Raw genomic sequence first — 16,435 nt, 5'->3', positions numbered from 1 at the left:
AGGAAGTGGTAGAGGCGGCCGTTCGCCTCGAAGGCAGTATACTGGCGGTCCTCATGGCGGCTGGGGAGCTGGTGGTATGCTGACTTAAGGTCAATGGTGGAGAATACTTTGTATTGCGCAATCTGGTTGACCATATCAGATATGCGAGGAAGGGGGTATGCGTCCAGCTGAGTGTACCGGTTTATGGTTTGGCTGTAGTCAATGACCAGGCGGCGTTTATCAGTGGTTTTAACGACTACAACCTGGGCTCGCCAGGGGCTAGTGCTCCCTTCGATAATGCCCTCCTTCAAGAGCCGCTCCACCTCCGAGCTAATGAAAGCTCTGTCCCCGGCGCTGTACCGCCTGCTCTTGGTAGCGATGGGTTTACAGTCGTGGGTGAGGTTAGCGAACAAGGGGGGGGGGGGGGGGACTTTTAGTGTGGAAAGGCTGCAGGTGGTTTGCGGCGGGCGATTTTAAAAGGTGTTGGTTGCAGACTGTGAGTGGGGGGAGGGGTCCACCGTATGCTAATGTGACACTTTTAAGGTGGCACTGAAAATCCAACCCTAGCAGCACGGCAGCGCAGAGACGGGGCAGGACTAGAAGTTTAAAATTTTTATATTCTGTGCCCCCAACCGAAAGGGTCACCACACAGTAGCCGCCGACGTCCATTGAATGGGACTTGGACGCCATAGAAATCCGATGGCGCGTCGGCAGGACCGTGAGGGAGTGGCTACGTACCGTGTCTGGGTGAATAAAGCTCTCTGTGCTCCCGCTGTCGATTAGGCAAGTGGTGGCGCGGCCGTTTACCGTGATATCCATCATGGAGCTGGATAGATGATGAGGGAGGGCTTGATCCAGCGTAACGGAGGCCAGTGTATGGCTTAGTGAGTCGGTGTGGTCGTCCGACGAGACGGTGGTCGAGTCCGGAGACGAAGTGGCGGTTGAGTGCGGCGGATAAAATGGCGGCGGCCATGCGGCCGGAGGTGCACAAAATGGCGGATAAGATGGCTGCCCCCATGGTTCGCACGCGGCGCTGCTGGCGTTCGCTGGTTTCCCCCTGCAGGCATTGGCGTAATGGCCTTTCTTCCCGCAGCCCGAGCAGGTAGCAGTCTTAGCCGGGCAGTGCGCTCTAGGGTGTTTTAACTGGCCACAGAAGTAGCATTTTTGGGCCTGGTTACGGGGCATCGCTGCGGTTCTTACCGGGGGCGGCTGTCCCAGTTGATTTCGGGACATCGCTGCAGCAGTTGGTGCCGGGGGCGGCGGTCCCATGTCCCACGGTCGCGATGGCCATGGCGCGGCGCCGTTACGTGGGTATGCTTCGAGGTTTCGGTGGGCCGCATCTAGCGAGAGCGCAAGGGCTACGGCCGTCTTCAGGTCGAGCTCCTTGCTTTCGAGCAGTCTCTGCCGGGAGTAGTCGGACTGGAGGCCCCTGACGAAGGCATCACAAGTAAGTCCCTCCGCGTGCCCCGCAGCCGTTACCTCCTTACAGTCGCAGTCTCTGCAGAGTGTCTGTAACGCCCGTAAAAATGCCTCTACCGATTCCCCCGGTTGCTGCCTGCGGGATCCCAAGAGGTGTCTGGCGTAAATCGTGTTCACTCGGCGCGTGTATTGCCCTTTTAGTAGTTCGAGGGCCGCCGTGTACGTAGTAGCGTCCCGGATGAGCGTATATACTTGAGGGCTCACCTGGGCGGTCAAAACTTTTAGTTTGTTCTCCTCCGATGTCACGGCGGAGGCTCCTAGGAAGGATTCAAAGCAGCTCAGCCAGTGTTCGAAATTGGTTGATGAACCCGCTGCTTGAGGGTTGAGGTCCAGGCATGCCGGTCTGAGGGCTCGCAGCAACGCCTGCTGTTGTTGCTGTTCAGGTGTCGCCATTTTACTTCTAGTTAATAAAATTGATACGCTTATCAATTACTCCATAAAAGACGATGAATCAGGAAGGTGATGAAAAGGCTTTTATTAACTAGAGAACAGAGCATGCCTCTCGTGGGTGGCTGGTTCCAAGAAGGAAGTGAGTCGGCGAAACCCCCACCTTTATACCTGGTCATGTGGGCGGAGTCAGCTGAGGCATGCCTTGGTACACAGCGCCACCCAGAGGTAACAATATACAATAATAGTGGTTTACCACAAAAGGTGCTGCTTGATACATTAAAAAAATATAAACAACTAGGGTTAAATTAGGACTGTGGGCTAAGTTACGGTCAAGACCTAAAGCATATAACTAAATTTAATAAATTAAACAAGGTTATTAGCGAGATTAAAAACTTTTAATAGACAACTTGAAAACCAAATTAGTTAAATAAAACACAATGGAGATTGCAGGGCAGGTGAAGTGTAGCTGTATCATGTGGGAGCTGGTGGACACCAGTGTGATCCACAGTAACCACATCTGTAGTAAATGTCTGCAGCTCGAGGAACTTCGGCTCGGGGTTGATGAGCTGGAGTCAGAGCTGCAGGCATTGCGATACAGCAGGGAGGGAGAAAGTTACCTGAACACTTTGTTCCAGAAGGCAGTCACACCCCTTGGAATAAATACTTCAGATTTGGTCCGTGGTCTGGGACAGGAGGGTGTGATTGAGTGAGGCCGGTATGGGGATCCAGAAGGTAGCATTGGCGGAGCCCAGTCCTAGCACTTGTTCAACAGATATGAGGTTCTTGCAGCCTGTGTGGACGAGAGCAGGGACTGCAGGGAAGATGAGCAAACTGACCACAGCACCGTGGTACAGGGGGCCATTCAAGTTGGGGGAGTAAAAAGGAATGTAGTAGTAGTAGGGGACAGTATAATTAGGGGGATCGACACTGTTTTCTGCAGCCGAGAGTGTGAGTCCCGAAGGCTGTGTTGCCTGCCTGGTGCCAGGATTAAGGACACCACCTCGGGGTGGGAGGGGAAGGATCCAGTTGTCGTGGTCCACTTAGGTTCCAACGACATAGGTAGGACTAAGAAAGCAGTTCTGCTGAGGGAGCATGAGCAGCTCGGGGCTAAATTAAAAAGCAGAACCACAAAGGTGGTAATCTCTGGATTACTACCTAAGGCATGAGCAAATTGGCATAGGGTTTATACAGAGTTGAATGTGTGGCTCAAAGATTGTGTGGGAGAAATGCGTTTCAATTCATGGGGCACTGGCACCAGTACTGGGGAAAGAGGGAGCTGTTCCGTTGGGACGGACTTTACTTGAACTGTGCTGGGACCAGTGTCCTGGCGAATCGAATAACTAGGGCTTTAAACTAAATAGTGTGGGGGGGTTGGGCGGCGGCGGCGGAAGTCTGAAATAAAAACAGAAAATGCTGGAAATACTCAGCAGGTCAGGCAGCATCTGTGGAGAGAGAAACAGAGTTAACGTTTCAGGTCGCTGACCCTTCATCAGAACCCAGTGGGGGGTGGGAGGGTTCAGGTAAGGGGAAACTTAGAACGTTAAAGAGAAAGGACAAGGCAATAGTGCAGGATAGGGGTAATGATAACCAGAGTGTGATGGGAAGGGACAGAGCGTACATGCATAAGAGTGCACCGGCAAATAGGGTCAGAGTAGGGAAAAATGGTAACAAGGCAAAATTAAAGGCTCTTTATCTGACAGCATTCGTAACAAGATAGATGAATTGACGGCACAAATAGAGATAAATGGGTATGATCTGATAAGGTGACCAAGGCTGGAAACTGAATATTCAGGGGTATTTGACATTTTGGAAGGATAGGCAGAAAGGAAAAAGAGGTGGGATCGCTCTGTTAATAAAGGATGAGATCAGTACAGTAGTGAGAAATTATCTTGGCTCGGAAAATCAAGATGTAGCATCAGTTTGGGTGGAGATGAGAAATAATAAGGGAAAAAAGTCACTGGTGGGAGTAGTTTATAGGCCCCCCAACAGTAGCTGCACTGTTGGACAGAGTATAAATCAAGAAATAAGTAAGCTTGTAAGAAAGGTACTGCAATAATCTTGGGCGATTTTAATCTTCATATAGATTGGACAAATCAAATTGGCAAAGGTAGCCTTGAGGACGAGTTCATAGTGTATCCAGGACTGTTTCTTCGAACGATATGCTGTGGAACCAACCAGAGAACAGGCTATTTTAGATCTGGTAATGTGTAATGAGACAGGATTAATTAATGATCTCATTGTAAAGGATCCTCTAGGGAAGAGTGATCATAACATGATGGAATTTCACATTCAGTTTGAGGGTGAGAAACTTGGATCTGAAACTAGTGTCTTAAACTTAAATAAAAGCAATTACAAGGGTATGAAGACAGTTGGCTAAAGTGGACTGGGAAAATAGATTAAAAGGTAAGACGGTAGATAAGCAGTGGCAGACTTTTATGGAGATATTTCATAACTCTCAACCGAGATATATTCCAGTGAGAAAGAAAAAGACTCTACGCAAAGGATGAACCATCTGTGGCTAACTAAGGAAGTTAAAGAGGGTATCAAATTGAAAGAAAAGGCGTACAATGTTGTGAAGATTAGTGGTAGGCCAGAGGATTGGGAAATTTTTAGAAACTTGCAAAGGATGACTAAAAAAATAATAGAGGGAGAAAATAGATTGACAGTAAACTAACAAGAAGTATAAAAACAGACAGTAAGAGCTTCTACTAGTATATAAAAAGGAAGAGAGTAGCTAAAGCAAACTTTGTTCCCTAAGAGGATGAGACTGGGGAATTAATAATGATAAACAGGGAAATGGCAGAGACTTTGAACAAATATTTTGTATCTGTCTTCATGGTAGAAGACACTAAAAGCATCCCAATAATAGTGGAAAATCAAGGGGCAAAAGGAAGGGAGGAACTTAAAACAATCACTATCACTAGAGAAAAAGTACTAGGCAAACTAATGGGACATTAAAGGCTGACAAGTCCCCTGGACCTGATGGCCTGCATCCTAGGGTCTTAAAAGGAGTGGCTGCAGAGATAGTGGATGCATTGGTTGTAATCTTCCAAAATTCCCTAGACTCTGGAAAGATCCCAGCGGATTGGAAAACCGCAAATGTAAATCCCTATTCAAGAAAGGAGGGAGACAGAAAGCAGGAAACTATATAGCCTGGTTAACCTAACATCTGTCATTGGGAAAATGCTGGACTCCATTATTAAGGAAGTAGTAGCAGGACATTTAGAGAATCCTATTACAATCAAGCGGAGTCAACATGGTTTTATGAAAGGGAAATCATGTTTGACAAATTTACTAGAGTTCTTTGAGGATGTAACGAGCAGGGTGGATAAAGGGGAACCAGTACATGTAGTCTGTTTGGATTTCCAAAAGGCATTCGATAAGGTGCCACATACATGGTTACTGCACAAGGTATGAGCTCATGGTGTTGGGGGTAATATGTTAGCATGGATAGAGGATTGGCTAACTAACAGAAAACAGGGAGTTGAGATAAATGGGTCATTTTCAGGTTGGCAAACTGTAACTAGTGGGTGCCACTGGGATCCATGCTGAGGCCTCAACTATTTACAATCTATATTAATGACTTGGATGAAGGGACCGAGTGTACTGTAGCCAAATTTGCTGATGATACAAAGATAGGTGGGAAAGCAAATTGTGAGGAGGACACCGAGTCTGCAAAGGGATATAGACAGGTTAAGTGAGTGGGCAAAACATTTGCAGATGGAGTATAATGTGGGAAAATGTGAGGTTATCCACTTTGATAGGAAAAATAGAAAAGCAAAATATTATTTAAATGGAGAGAGACTACAGAATGCTGCGGTACAGGGGGATCTGGGGGTCCTCGTACATGAAACACAAAGTTAGCATGCAGGTACAGCAAGTAATTAGGAAGGCAAATGGAATGTTGGCCTTTATAGCAAGGGGGATGGAGTATAAAAGTAGGGAAGTCTTTCTACAACTGTACAGGGCGTTGGTGAGACCACACCTGGAGTACTGCGTACAGTTTTGGTCTCCTTATTTAAGGAGGGATATACTTGCATTGGAGGCAGTTCAGAGAAGGTTCACGAGGTTGATTCCTGGGTTGAAGGGGTTGTCTTATGAAGAAATGTTGAGCAGGTTGGGCCTATACTCATTGGAGTTTAGAAGAATGAGGTGATCTTATTGAAACATAGAAGATTCTGAGGGGGCTTGACAGTGTAGATGCTGAGCGGTTGTTTCCCCTCGTGGGGGAATCTAGAACTAGTGGGCATAGTTTCAGAATAAGGAGTTGCCCATTGAAGACAGATGAGGAGTAATTTCTTCTGAGAGTTGTGAATCTTTGGAATTCTCTACCCCAGAGAGCTATGGAGGCTGAGTCATTGAATATATTCAAGGCTGAGAGACAGATTTTTGAACTACAGTATATGGGGAGTCGAGGGTGATGGTAAACAGGCAGAAAAGTGAAGTTTCAGCCATGATCTTGAATGGCGGAGCAGGCTCGAGGGGGCCGGATAGCCTACTGCTGCTCCTATTTCTTATGTTCTTATGAAAGGCTTTGGGGAGTCAGGAGGTGAGACACTCACTGCAGAATACCTAGCCTCTGACCTGCTCTTGTTGCCACAGTATTTGTGGCTGGTCCAGTTAAGTTTCTGGTCAATAGTGACCCCCAGGATGTTGTTGGTCGGGGATTCGGTGACGGTAATGCTGTTGAATGTCAAGGGGAGGTGGTTCAACTCTTGCTTGTTGGAGATAGTCATTGCCTAGCACTTGTGTGGTGCGCATGTTACTTGCCACTTATCAGCCCAAGCCTGAATGTCGTCCAGGTCTTGCTACATGCGTGCATGGACTGCCTCATTTTCTGAGGAGTTGCGAATGGAACTCAACACTGCAATCATCAACGAACATCCTCACTTCTGACCTTCTGATGGAGGGAAGGTCATTGATGAAGCAGCTGAAGATGGTTGTGCCTAGGACACTACCCTGAAGAACTCTTGCAGCGATGTCCTGGGGCTGTGATTATTGACCTCCAACAACCACCTTCCTTTGTGCTAGGTATGACTCCAGCCAGTGGAGAATTTTCCCTCTGATTCATCAATTTTACTAGGGCCCCTTGATGCCACACTCGGTCAAATGCTGCCTTGATATTGAGGGCAGTCACACTCGCCTCGCCTCTGGAATTCGGCTCTTTAGTCCATGTTTGGACCAAGGCTTTAATGAGGTCGGGAGCCGAGTGGTCCTAATGGATAAACTTAAGGAGTAGGAAGGGAAATAGTACAAAGCTCAGTGTGCATTACATGCCGCAAAGCAATGGAGATGATCTAGATCTACAGACAATTCAGAGATGTACAGTAATATCGAGTGATTTTAACTAACCAAGGTAAAGTGAAATGCATATTGTCAAAGTTAAAGACATGTTTTTAGAATGCTTCATGGATCAATATGTTTCGAGTCCAACAAGGGAAGAAGCATTGTTTTGAGTTATTTCTGGGAAATGAAGTGAGGCAAATAACTGATGTGGGAATAGGAGATGGATTGGGAAGTAATGGCCAAGAGTAGAGGAGGATAATGAAGAGTCAAATATTAAGATACTCGACTGGAAAAAGAGAAAATTCATTGAGATGAGAAAGGATCAGGCCTAAATGATCTGAGCAGGAAAGTTAACAAATAGGTCAACAGATTAGCAGTGGAAAATCTTCAAATATGAGATGGATAGTGTACAAAATAATTATATTCCAGAATGTGGTGCTTCAAAGAGTTCTGTGGATAAATAAAGAGATTAAAACTAAACTGTTCTATCTACTTTTGTTGTAGATATATGTATAGATGATTTGGACTTGGGCAGAGGGATCATGATCTCAAAATCTGCTGATGAGACAAAAAGTAGGAGGTTTGGCAAAGAATGTGGCGGACTGTAAAGAGCTCAGGAAGATATAGCTTGTGGGATGGACAGACAGGTGGCAGTTGCAAGTTAATGTGGAGAAGTGTGAGATATATTTTGGGGAGCAGAAAGAAGGAATGAATGGATACACTTAATAGAAGGATACTGAAGGATTTGGATTAACAGGGTTATAGAAGAACAACAGTGCAATAATATTGTGTGATTTTAAATATCCCAAGACAGAGTGGAATGTAGGTGTAATGCAAATTGTTAAAGTGGGGGCATTTTTTTTTTAGAATGCACTGCTTCATGGATCAGTTTGAACCCAAGGGTTCAAATACATAATTCTCTGAAACTGCACAAATCCACAAAGAAGACCAATAGCATTTTGAGGTTTATACATAGAGGCATAGGAGCGTAAGAAAAGAAAGACTTGCATTTATATAGCGCCTTTCACGACCATCGGACATCTCAAAGCGCTTTACAGCCAATGAAGTACTTTTTGAAGTGGAGTCACTGTTGTAATGTGGGAAACGCGGCAGCTAATTTGCACACAGCAAGCTCCCACAAACATCAATGTGATAATGACCAGATAATCTGTTTCTGTTATGTCGGTTGAGGGGTAAGTATTGGCCAAGAACATAAGAATTAGGAGCAGGAGTAGGCCATTTGGCCCCTCAAGCTTGCTCTGCCATTCAATAAGATCATGGCTGATCTTTGACCTCAACTCCAATTTCTCACCCGATCCCCATATCCCTTGATTCCCAATGAAACATAGAAGATAGGAGCAGGAGTAGGCCATTCGGCCCCTCGAGCCTGCTCCGCCATTCAATGCGATCATAGCTGATCATCCAAATTCAGTACCCTGTCCCTGCTTTCTCCCCATATCCCTTGATCCCTTTAGCCTTAAGAAATATATTTAACTCCTTCTTGAATATATTTAATGAATTGGCCTCAACTGTCTTCTGTGGTAGAGAATTCCACAGGTTCACCAATCTCTGGGTGAAGAAATTCCTCCTCATCTCTGCCCTAAATGGCTTACCCCTTATCCTTAGACTGTGACCCCTGGTTCTGGACTCCCCCCGCCATCGGGAACATCCTTCCTGTATCTAGTTCTGTTAGAATTTTATAAGTTTCAATGAGATCCCCTTTCATTCTTCTAAACTCTAGCGAATATAAGCCTAATCAACCCAATCTCTCCATAAGTCATTCCTGCCATCCCAGGTATCAGTCTGGTGAATCTTTGCTGCACTCCCTCTATGGCAAGAACATCCTTCCTCAGATAAGGCAACCAAAACTGCACACAATACTCAAGGTGTGGTCTCACCAAGGCCCTGTACAACTGCAGCAAGACATCCTTGCTCCTGTACTCGAATCCTCTCGCTATCATTTGCCGCCTTAACCGCCTGCTGCACCTGCATGCTTACCTTCAGCGACTGGTGCACAAGGACACCCAGGTCTCATTGCACATCCCCTTTTCCCAATCTATTGCTGTTCAGATAATAATCTGCCTTCCTGTTTTTGCCACCAAAGTGGATAACCTCGCATTTATCCACATTATACTGCATCTGCCCAATCGCCCAACCTGTCCAAATCATACTAGAGTTTCTCTGCATCCTCCTCACAGCACACGCCCACCCAGCTTTGTGTCGTCTGCAAACTTGGAGCTATTACATCTAGTTCCCTCGTCTAGATCATTAATATATATTGTGAATAGCTGGGGTCCTAGCACTGATCCCTGCGGTACCCCACTAGTCACTGCCTTCCACTCGGAAAAAGACCCGTTTATTCCAACTCTTTGCTTCCTATCTGCCAACCAGTTTTCTATCCAAGTCAGTACCTTACCCCCAATCCTATGTGCTTTAACTTTACACGCTAGTCTCATGCGGGACCTTATCGAAAGCCTTCTGAAAGTCCAAATACACCACATCCACTGATTCTCCCTCATCTATTCTACCAGTTGCATCCTCAAAAAATTCCAGTAGATTAGTCAAGCATGATTTACCTTTTGTAAATCCATGTTGACTTTGTCCAATCCTGTCACTGTTTTCCAAGTGCTCTGCTATTACATCTTTTATAATGGACTACTAGACTAATTCCTGGGATGAGAGAGTTGTCCTATGCAGAGATTTGGTAGATTGGGCCTATAGTCTCTCGTGTTTAGAAGAATGAGAGGTGATCTCATTGAAACGTACAAGATTCTGAGTCCAAAAATCTATCTATCTCCGCCTTAAATATACTGAATGATTCATCATCCACAGCCCTTTGGGGTAGAGAATTCCAAAGATTCACAAATCTCTGATTGAAGAAATTCCTCCTCAACTCAGCCTTAAATGGCCGACCCCTTACCCCGAGACTATGCCCCTCTAGTTCTAGACTCTCCAGCCAGGGGAAACAACCGCTCAGCATCTACCCTGTCAATCTCCCTCAGAATCTTGTACGTTTCAATGAGATCACCTCTCATTCTCCTAAACTCCAGAGACTATAGGCCCAATCTACCAAATCTCTTCATAGGACAACCCCCTCATCCCAGGAATTAGTCCAGTGAACCTTTGTTGCACTGCCTCTAAAGCACGGAGTACAAGAGTAATGAAATAATTAATTTGTACTATTGTAGAAAATACATTAAATTGATAGAGAACATAGAGTAGACTCACCAGCATAATGCCAGGGATGGGAGACACTAGTTATGAGTAGAGACTCGATATATTTCTACTTGAGCAGAGAAGGTTAAATGGAAATGTAATAGAGGTTATTAACATTTATGAAGGGTTTTGATCGAGCGAATAGGGGGAAGACTAATTTCTGTGGTTGGGGAGTAAGTGACGAGGGATCATCAATTTAAAATAATCAGAGTTAGAATTTTTTTTAATGCAGATGGTTTATGGATCATGGAATCCTTTGCTCCAGTGAGTGGTTGCAGCAGACATCACTACCTTTTAAGGAATGTATGGATAAATATTTGAAGCAGGGGGAGATATTTGATTGTGGAGAGAGCAGGGCAGTGGGATCAGTCTTGGATTGCTCTAGGAAAGAGCCAGCGCAGTGGGCCAGCTGGCCTCCTGTTCTGTAAACTTTAATGGCTCCAGTGGTTCTATGGCCTCCAATGTGGATAAATGAAATTTATGCTGTTGTATTTGGGGAAATTCCAGGCGTGTTTCTGCCATACAAGGGCACCCGCAGATGTTATGGATCAAGAGAAGAAGCTGTGGGTTATAAGAAATCATTGAAAGGTGCACAAACAGTGGGAAGGCAAATGGCATTTCGGGTTGTATTGCTAGGACAATGCAGTATAAAAATAAGAACCGTTCATTTAAGCTGTAAAAGCTTTGGAATGGCTGCATTTGGAGTATTTTGCTTCCCACACGTGGCAAGAGTTCCCACAGATTGGCACCATTTGAGTTATGCCTTTTGTAGTTGTGAAGTGCCATCTGTGGTCAGTACAGTAATAAGTTAGGTTAAATTCTAACCTCTAATGATCTGACTCACTTATCAAACCTTCAGAAAACCTCATGCCTGACGTTTGAGAAATAATCGACATAGGCACAACAATACTGGTATTCCACCAGACACTTACTGCAGAGTGAGTTTTCAATCTTGCCCCCAGTAATGTACAGAGCTGCTGCACCAGAGAGGAGTGAAAAATGGTAAAATTCTTGATATTTTCCACCCCCCCCCCCCCCCAAAGTGATATTTTATTCACATTGGTGCCTGACCACAGCTCGCTGGTCAAGTTGTTGCATTTTGTTTAAGGAAGCGCATTTTTAGGTTGAACTGAAGTATTTCTATATACAGGAAACTTTTTTTTATACGGGACCGACGTGGTGCCGGTTCATCAAAAATTCCGGATAACCGAAAGCTATAGTAAAAGATACGGAGCAGAGAGCTCCGTATAAAGCAACAAACCCTGTTGCTTTGATAGAACGGATTCTTTTACCCTCAGTCTGGTTCAGTAATCACTGAGTCGAATGCAACTGGAGAATTCAAACGATTTATTTTCCGCGGAGTCTTACTCTGAAATGTCGGCACCGACTCCTGCAAGAGTCTGACGAACCCAACAGAGCAAGCAATTTGTCATAGTGTGCTACATTATTATACTTGCATTTGAGAAGACATTAACACCTCGTATATTCCTGCACCAATCCTGAGCTGTGCACGTATACATTTAATTTGATTTCCTGGCCTGGCAGTTTGAAATAAAGAAGTCACATTTAACTGAATGGGTTACAGCTAAGTAAACATCCTGGTAATGTGTTCAAGATCACCTAAACATTATGGTAATGCGTTTGCAGTCATGGTAATGCGTTTTCTGATCGCCTATTGTCTGTATAACTTCTGCACGCTGCCTTACATTGGTCCTATCAGCAAGGTGTGACATTGTGGGCGCCAGCCATATTAGCAGCCAAAGATCAGTTTAGCCTTTTTATTTTACTTCTTGCTGCCTTCACAGTTTCTTGTTTCTATTTCCTTGACCTTGGTATTCTCAGCTTAGCAACAGGTTCAGAACAATGGCCACAAGTTGCAAGTGTCTCTGTAGCTTAGCAACAGCTGCAGCCACACCCTTGCACAGCAACAGATGGAGGAAGGCAAGTAATAAAAGTTACCTGAACCTACTCCTGAATTTTGCCAGTTAACCGAGATTTCCGGTTATTTAGGTGCCGGTAAATCGAAAGTTTCCTGTACTTTAATGGAAAGCTGTTACATCAGCCAAAAGTAGGGATAGAGCTCTTGGCCTAACAACACGAAGCCATGTAAAAATGAATACTCATTGCTGTGTTGTGTTTGAATTTCAGATGCTACTGGTGAACTACATGTATCCAATTCCAGACTAAAGGATGTTGAAGCCGCTTACGCAGCACAAAAATCCGAGGTTGGTATGTATGTGAATGCTTCATGCTGCAGGCACTTGACTAAAGAGACACTACTTTGGAGTTTTTTTTCTAAATGGTGACTAATTGGCCCACTTTGTTAAAACATTGCCCATTCACTTTTGGCACTTTGAGACCAGATGAAATATCTTCAGTTTGAATATTAGATCCTGATTGAAATGAGTTTAGACCATCTTATTTCAGGTTGTCAGTACATACCAGTGCACGGCCCTAATATTTTAGCACTAATTGACCACGTCTGACCTAAGAATCGATTGGTAAATATTGCACTCGAGCAGGTTTTGAAATTGTTGCAACTCTGGCATAATTCTTCTGCCTCTGAGACTTTAATTCATTAACTTCATTCCAGGGTACGGACTGCAAAAATTTAGAATAAATCCTAAATAATATGTGATGCTTGACTGAGAAATAACTTACTCAGAGGAAAGACTATGCTATATGCAAAGACCTGCGCTGAACCCTGAGGGGTATGTTTAATACTTTTTGGGACTTAAAACCGAGACAAAAAGCTAATTATGAAGGACTTTAGTTGTCAAATTATAGAATCATAGAAACGTACAGCACAGAAAGAGGCCATTGAGCCCGTCGCACCTGTGCTGGCTCTTTGAAAGAGCAGTCGTGCTTAGTTTCTCTTCCACCCCCCCCCCCCCACTCCCACCCCTGCTTTCCGTAACCCTGTAAGTTCCTCATCCTCAAGTAGCTGTTCAACTCTCTTAAAATTTATTTATGGAATCAGCTTCCACCACCACTACAAATTATGACAACTTGAAAAATTAAGACTTCAGACATAGAAATTATGCAGTTTTTGAGTGTTTCTTGGAGTATTATAGGAGCAGATTAATACTAGATACTTTTACCGGCTGAATATTCACAGCCTAGGCTTAAGTGTCTGCAGACATTATCTTCTGTGGCCTATTTTGGGTGGATCCCACCTCCTGTTTGGCCTAGTGCAGCATGCCCTTTACTACCGGTTATTTATGCTTATTAATTTTTCATCTACATTTAAGAATGTGGATAAGAACCATTACTACTACAACAACTTGTATTTGTAAAGCACCTTTAATGTAGTAAAACGTCCCAAGGTGCTTCACAGGAGTATTATAAGACAAAAAATATGACACCGAGCCACATCAGGAGAAATTAGGGCAGATGACCAAAAGCTTGGTCAGAGGTAGGTTTTAAGGAGCGCCTTAAAGGAGGAAAGAGAGGCGAAGAGATTTCGGCAGGGAATTCGAGAGCTTAGGGCCTAGGCAACAGAAGGCACGGCCACCAATGGTTGACCGATTTATAATCGGGGATGCTCGAGGGCAGAATTAGAGGAGCACAGATATCTCGGGGCAGTGGGTGGGTGGTCGTGGGCCTGGAGGAGATGGATACATGTGCTTATTGGTTTTGTGATAATCTGTTACAAGTTAGGTTTTCTTCCTTCCAACATTTGCAATTCATGTGTTCACAGTAAAAAGGCATTTACCAGAAGCAGACTTGTATCTCCTATATGCTAAAATTAAACCCTTATGTATAACAGTGGGATATTTCCCCCAGTAGTAACAATTTCCCTTTTACCATGGTGTGATGTAGTGGAGATAAGATTATGTGGGCTACCCACCTCTTACCCCTATCTGTTTCAAAAGGCAGAAAATACCAGTGTCAGACGATTACATTTGGGCTAAAACTAACAGTCGACTTTATTCACCAGCACGTTAAATACACAGAAGGAGAGAAACACAGCAAGAAATTAACACTAGAATCCTCAACTTACCACAAACTATTTCAAAACATGGCAAATCTTTAGGAGTCTATTCCAATAACTTTGGAACTGAGTCTCCCAATGAAACATCACATCGACAGTTGACTTCTCTGGACCCCTTTTGCCAATCAACATGGAAACGGTCAAAACAGAGAATTAAAAGATCCCAAAGTTATCTTTCAGATATCATCCTGTCTTTCATTGAAGTGGAGGCAGGATTTTTTAAAGAACAAATGGATTCTTTCTTAATAGTCAAGCAGCTAGAATGTTAATTATTTCTGCTAACCAAGCAGATCAAAGTAGGAGTAAAAGGACAACAAAAGAGCTCCAGTATATAATGCATTTAACATTAAAAAAAAAATTCTGACTGTCAAAGCAAACAAATTATAACCCCCCTCCCCCCCACAGTAGTTAGGGATACAAAATACAGTTTACTCCTAATAATTCAAAGTATTTTTTTGTGGTAAAAAGAATTGAATTATTAAATAATTTCAATTAAGCAATGTAAACAACCCAGGAAAGTAGGAATCTACTGTTTAAAAAAATTACATGATCAGATAATTTACTTTAAGCAATTTTGGATTAAGAATAGACTAACACAGTGAACTCCACTCTGCATACACCAGCTCAACAAATGAAACTGGAGTCCGGTACTTGGTGCAGTTAATCCACCGAGTGTTTGACTCCAGTGTCAGGGCCCGACGTAACATTGGAATGAGGCAGAATAAGATTCCCTGGAGAGGGGAGTCTTGCTCCACTTCAAAGTCAGTCAGGCCATCACATCCAATTTAACCTGCCAAACATAACATGCATGCAATGTGATTTTGGGTTTGCATTTATGCTGAGCTTGAGTGTGACTGCGCCATCAGTGTCAAATATAGCAACATGTTCAGGTGCATTGGCTCCTAACATACATTCTTTTACTGCCTGTACTGAGACAGAAAGACGTGCTAACGCACATGCACGCCATCTTCGAGAGGTTAATGGACATAATCTAAATCTACGTTTTCAAAACCTCTTGACATTTACTTTGTTGAAGTAAACTGGTACAGTAATAATTTTAATTTTATGTGGAATAGCAATCCCATTATATACCTGCATGTGTTCCTTTTTAAAAAAAAAAAACATTTTAAAATAAATTTCTCTTCCATTTTTAGTACGAACGGTTGAAGAAACTTTACACAGATCTAGAAGAGAAAGAGGCAGCAGCAGAGCTCCAGATAAAGCACCTATCTTCAGAATACAGAAGCCAGCTACAACAGAAAGAAGTAGGTCAAAGATTTTGTGCACTTCTGTTCCCTCACAGAGGGCCTCTATCTTCCAAGGTCAAATGAATTGTTAACTGTATAGTTATAAAAAGGCTACTGCAACAGTTTTAACTTTCTTCATCCTTTGTTCCTGCTATTTTTTTTCCTCTTCCCCAAAGATGTTGAGTTTTTTTAATGGGTGGGGATTTGCTCTGTAGATAATGGTGTGTCTCCATTACCTTGCTAAAGTGATCATCTTTCATGTGTGAACATAGACAAGTGAGTGTTGGCAGGCTATTTGACTACAAGAAGCATCACACATTAGCCAGATTCTATCCTCACCTGATGACGAGCACTTCCAGCCAACGTTCCCACTGAGTTGTGCGGCTGCGCAGCGCTCTGGAGATTCCGCGCAGGCCACTCTGGCTTTTCAATGGAAATAACCGCCCATGCGCGAAAAATTGAATAGGCCGCGTTGCCAGTTAAAGGGCCCGCGCATCAAAACACAATTACAGGGAACATTGTTTCCAGCATAGGTTGCTGGATAGTGATTGGTTCTGGAAGCCCTGTCGGGTGTTGCTTTCCCTTCCCTAATCCAGCTGAACCAAGACCAGTTGTAGCATCCATAACAGTTAGTTACATCAGCAAACGTGGCACAGACCACCGATCAAACCTGAGACCTTTCTGGTCTGCATGGCTCAGTTACTCACTGCCGAACCAGCTAAGTGACATCAGCATAATTGCTTTTGAGTTCCTACAGGCAGATCTTCTTTCTCTGGAGTAATATCCAAGTCTAAATTCAAACACATGTTTTCTTTGCTCTTCTCCCCCCCCCCCCCCCCCCCCC

The 16,435-nt window shown here is 44.0% G+C and overlaps 1 protein-coding gene across 2 annotated transcripts in view; it reads left to right on the top strand.

The window, feature by feature from the left end:
• The window catches only part of trip11 (thyroid hormone receptor interactor 11), a 138,363-nt gene that overhangs the window by 36,614 nt on the left and 85,314 nt on the right, over window positions 1-16,435 (top strand). For both annotated transcript variants that reach the window (XM_086002730.1, XM_086002731.1), the window contains exons 2-3: window positions 12,499-12,575; window positions 15,499-15,609. In XM_086002730.1, coding sequence (XP_085858856.1) covers window positions 12,499-12,575; window positions 15,499-15,609 — 188 coding nt within the window. The remainder of the gene's footprint in view (window positions 1-12,498; window positions 12,576-15,498; window positions 15,610-16,435) is intronic.

This window comes from Somniosus microcephalus, chromosome 12 (assembly GCF_052327205.1).
Source record: "Somniosus microcephalus isolate GS21.2 chromosome 12, FLI_Smic_1.0, whole genome shotgun sequence".
Taxonomy (NCBI): Eukaryota; Metazoa; Chordata; class Chondrichthyes; order Squaliformes; family Somniosidae; genus Somniosus; species Somniosus microcephalus.
This window is presented reverse-complemented; position numbering and strand designations above follow the sequence as displayed.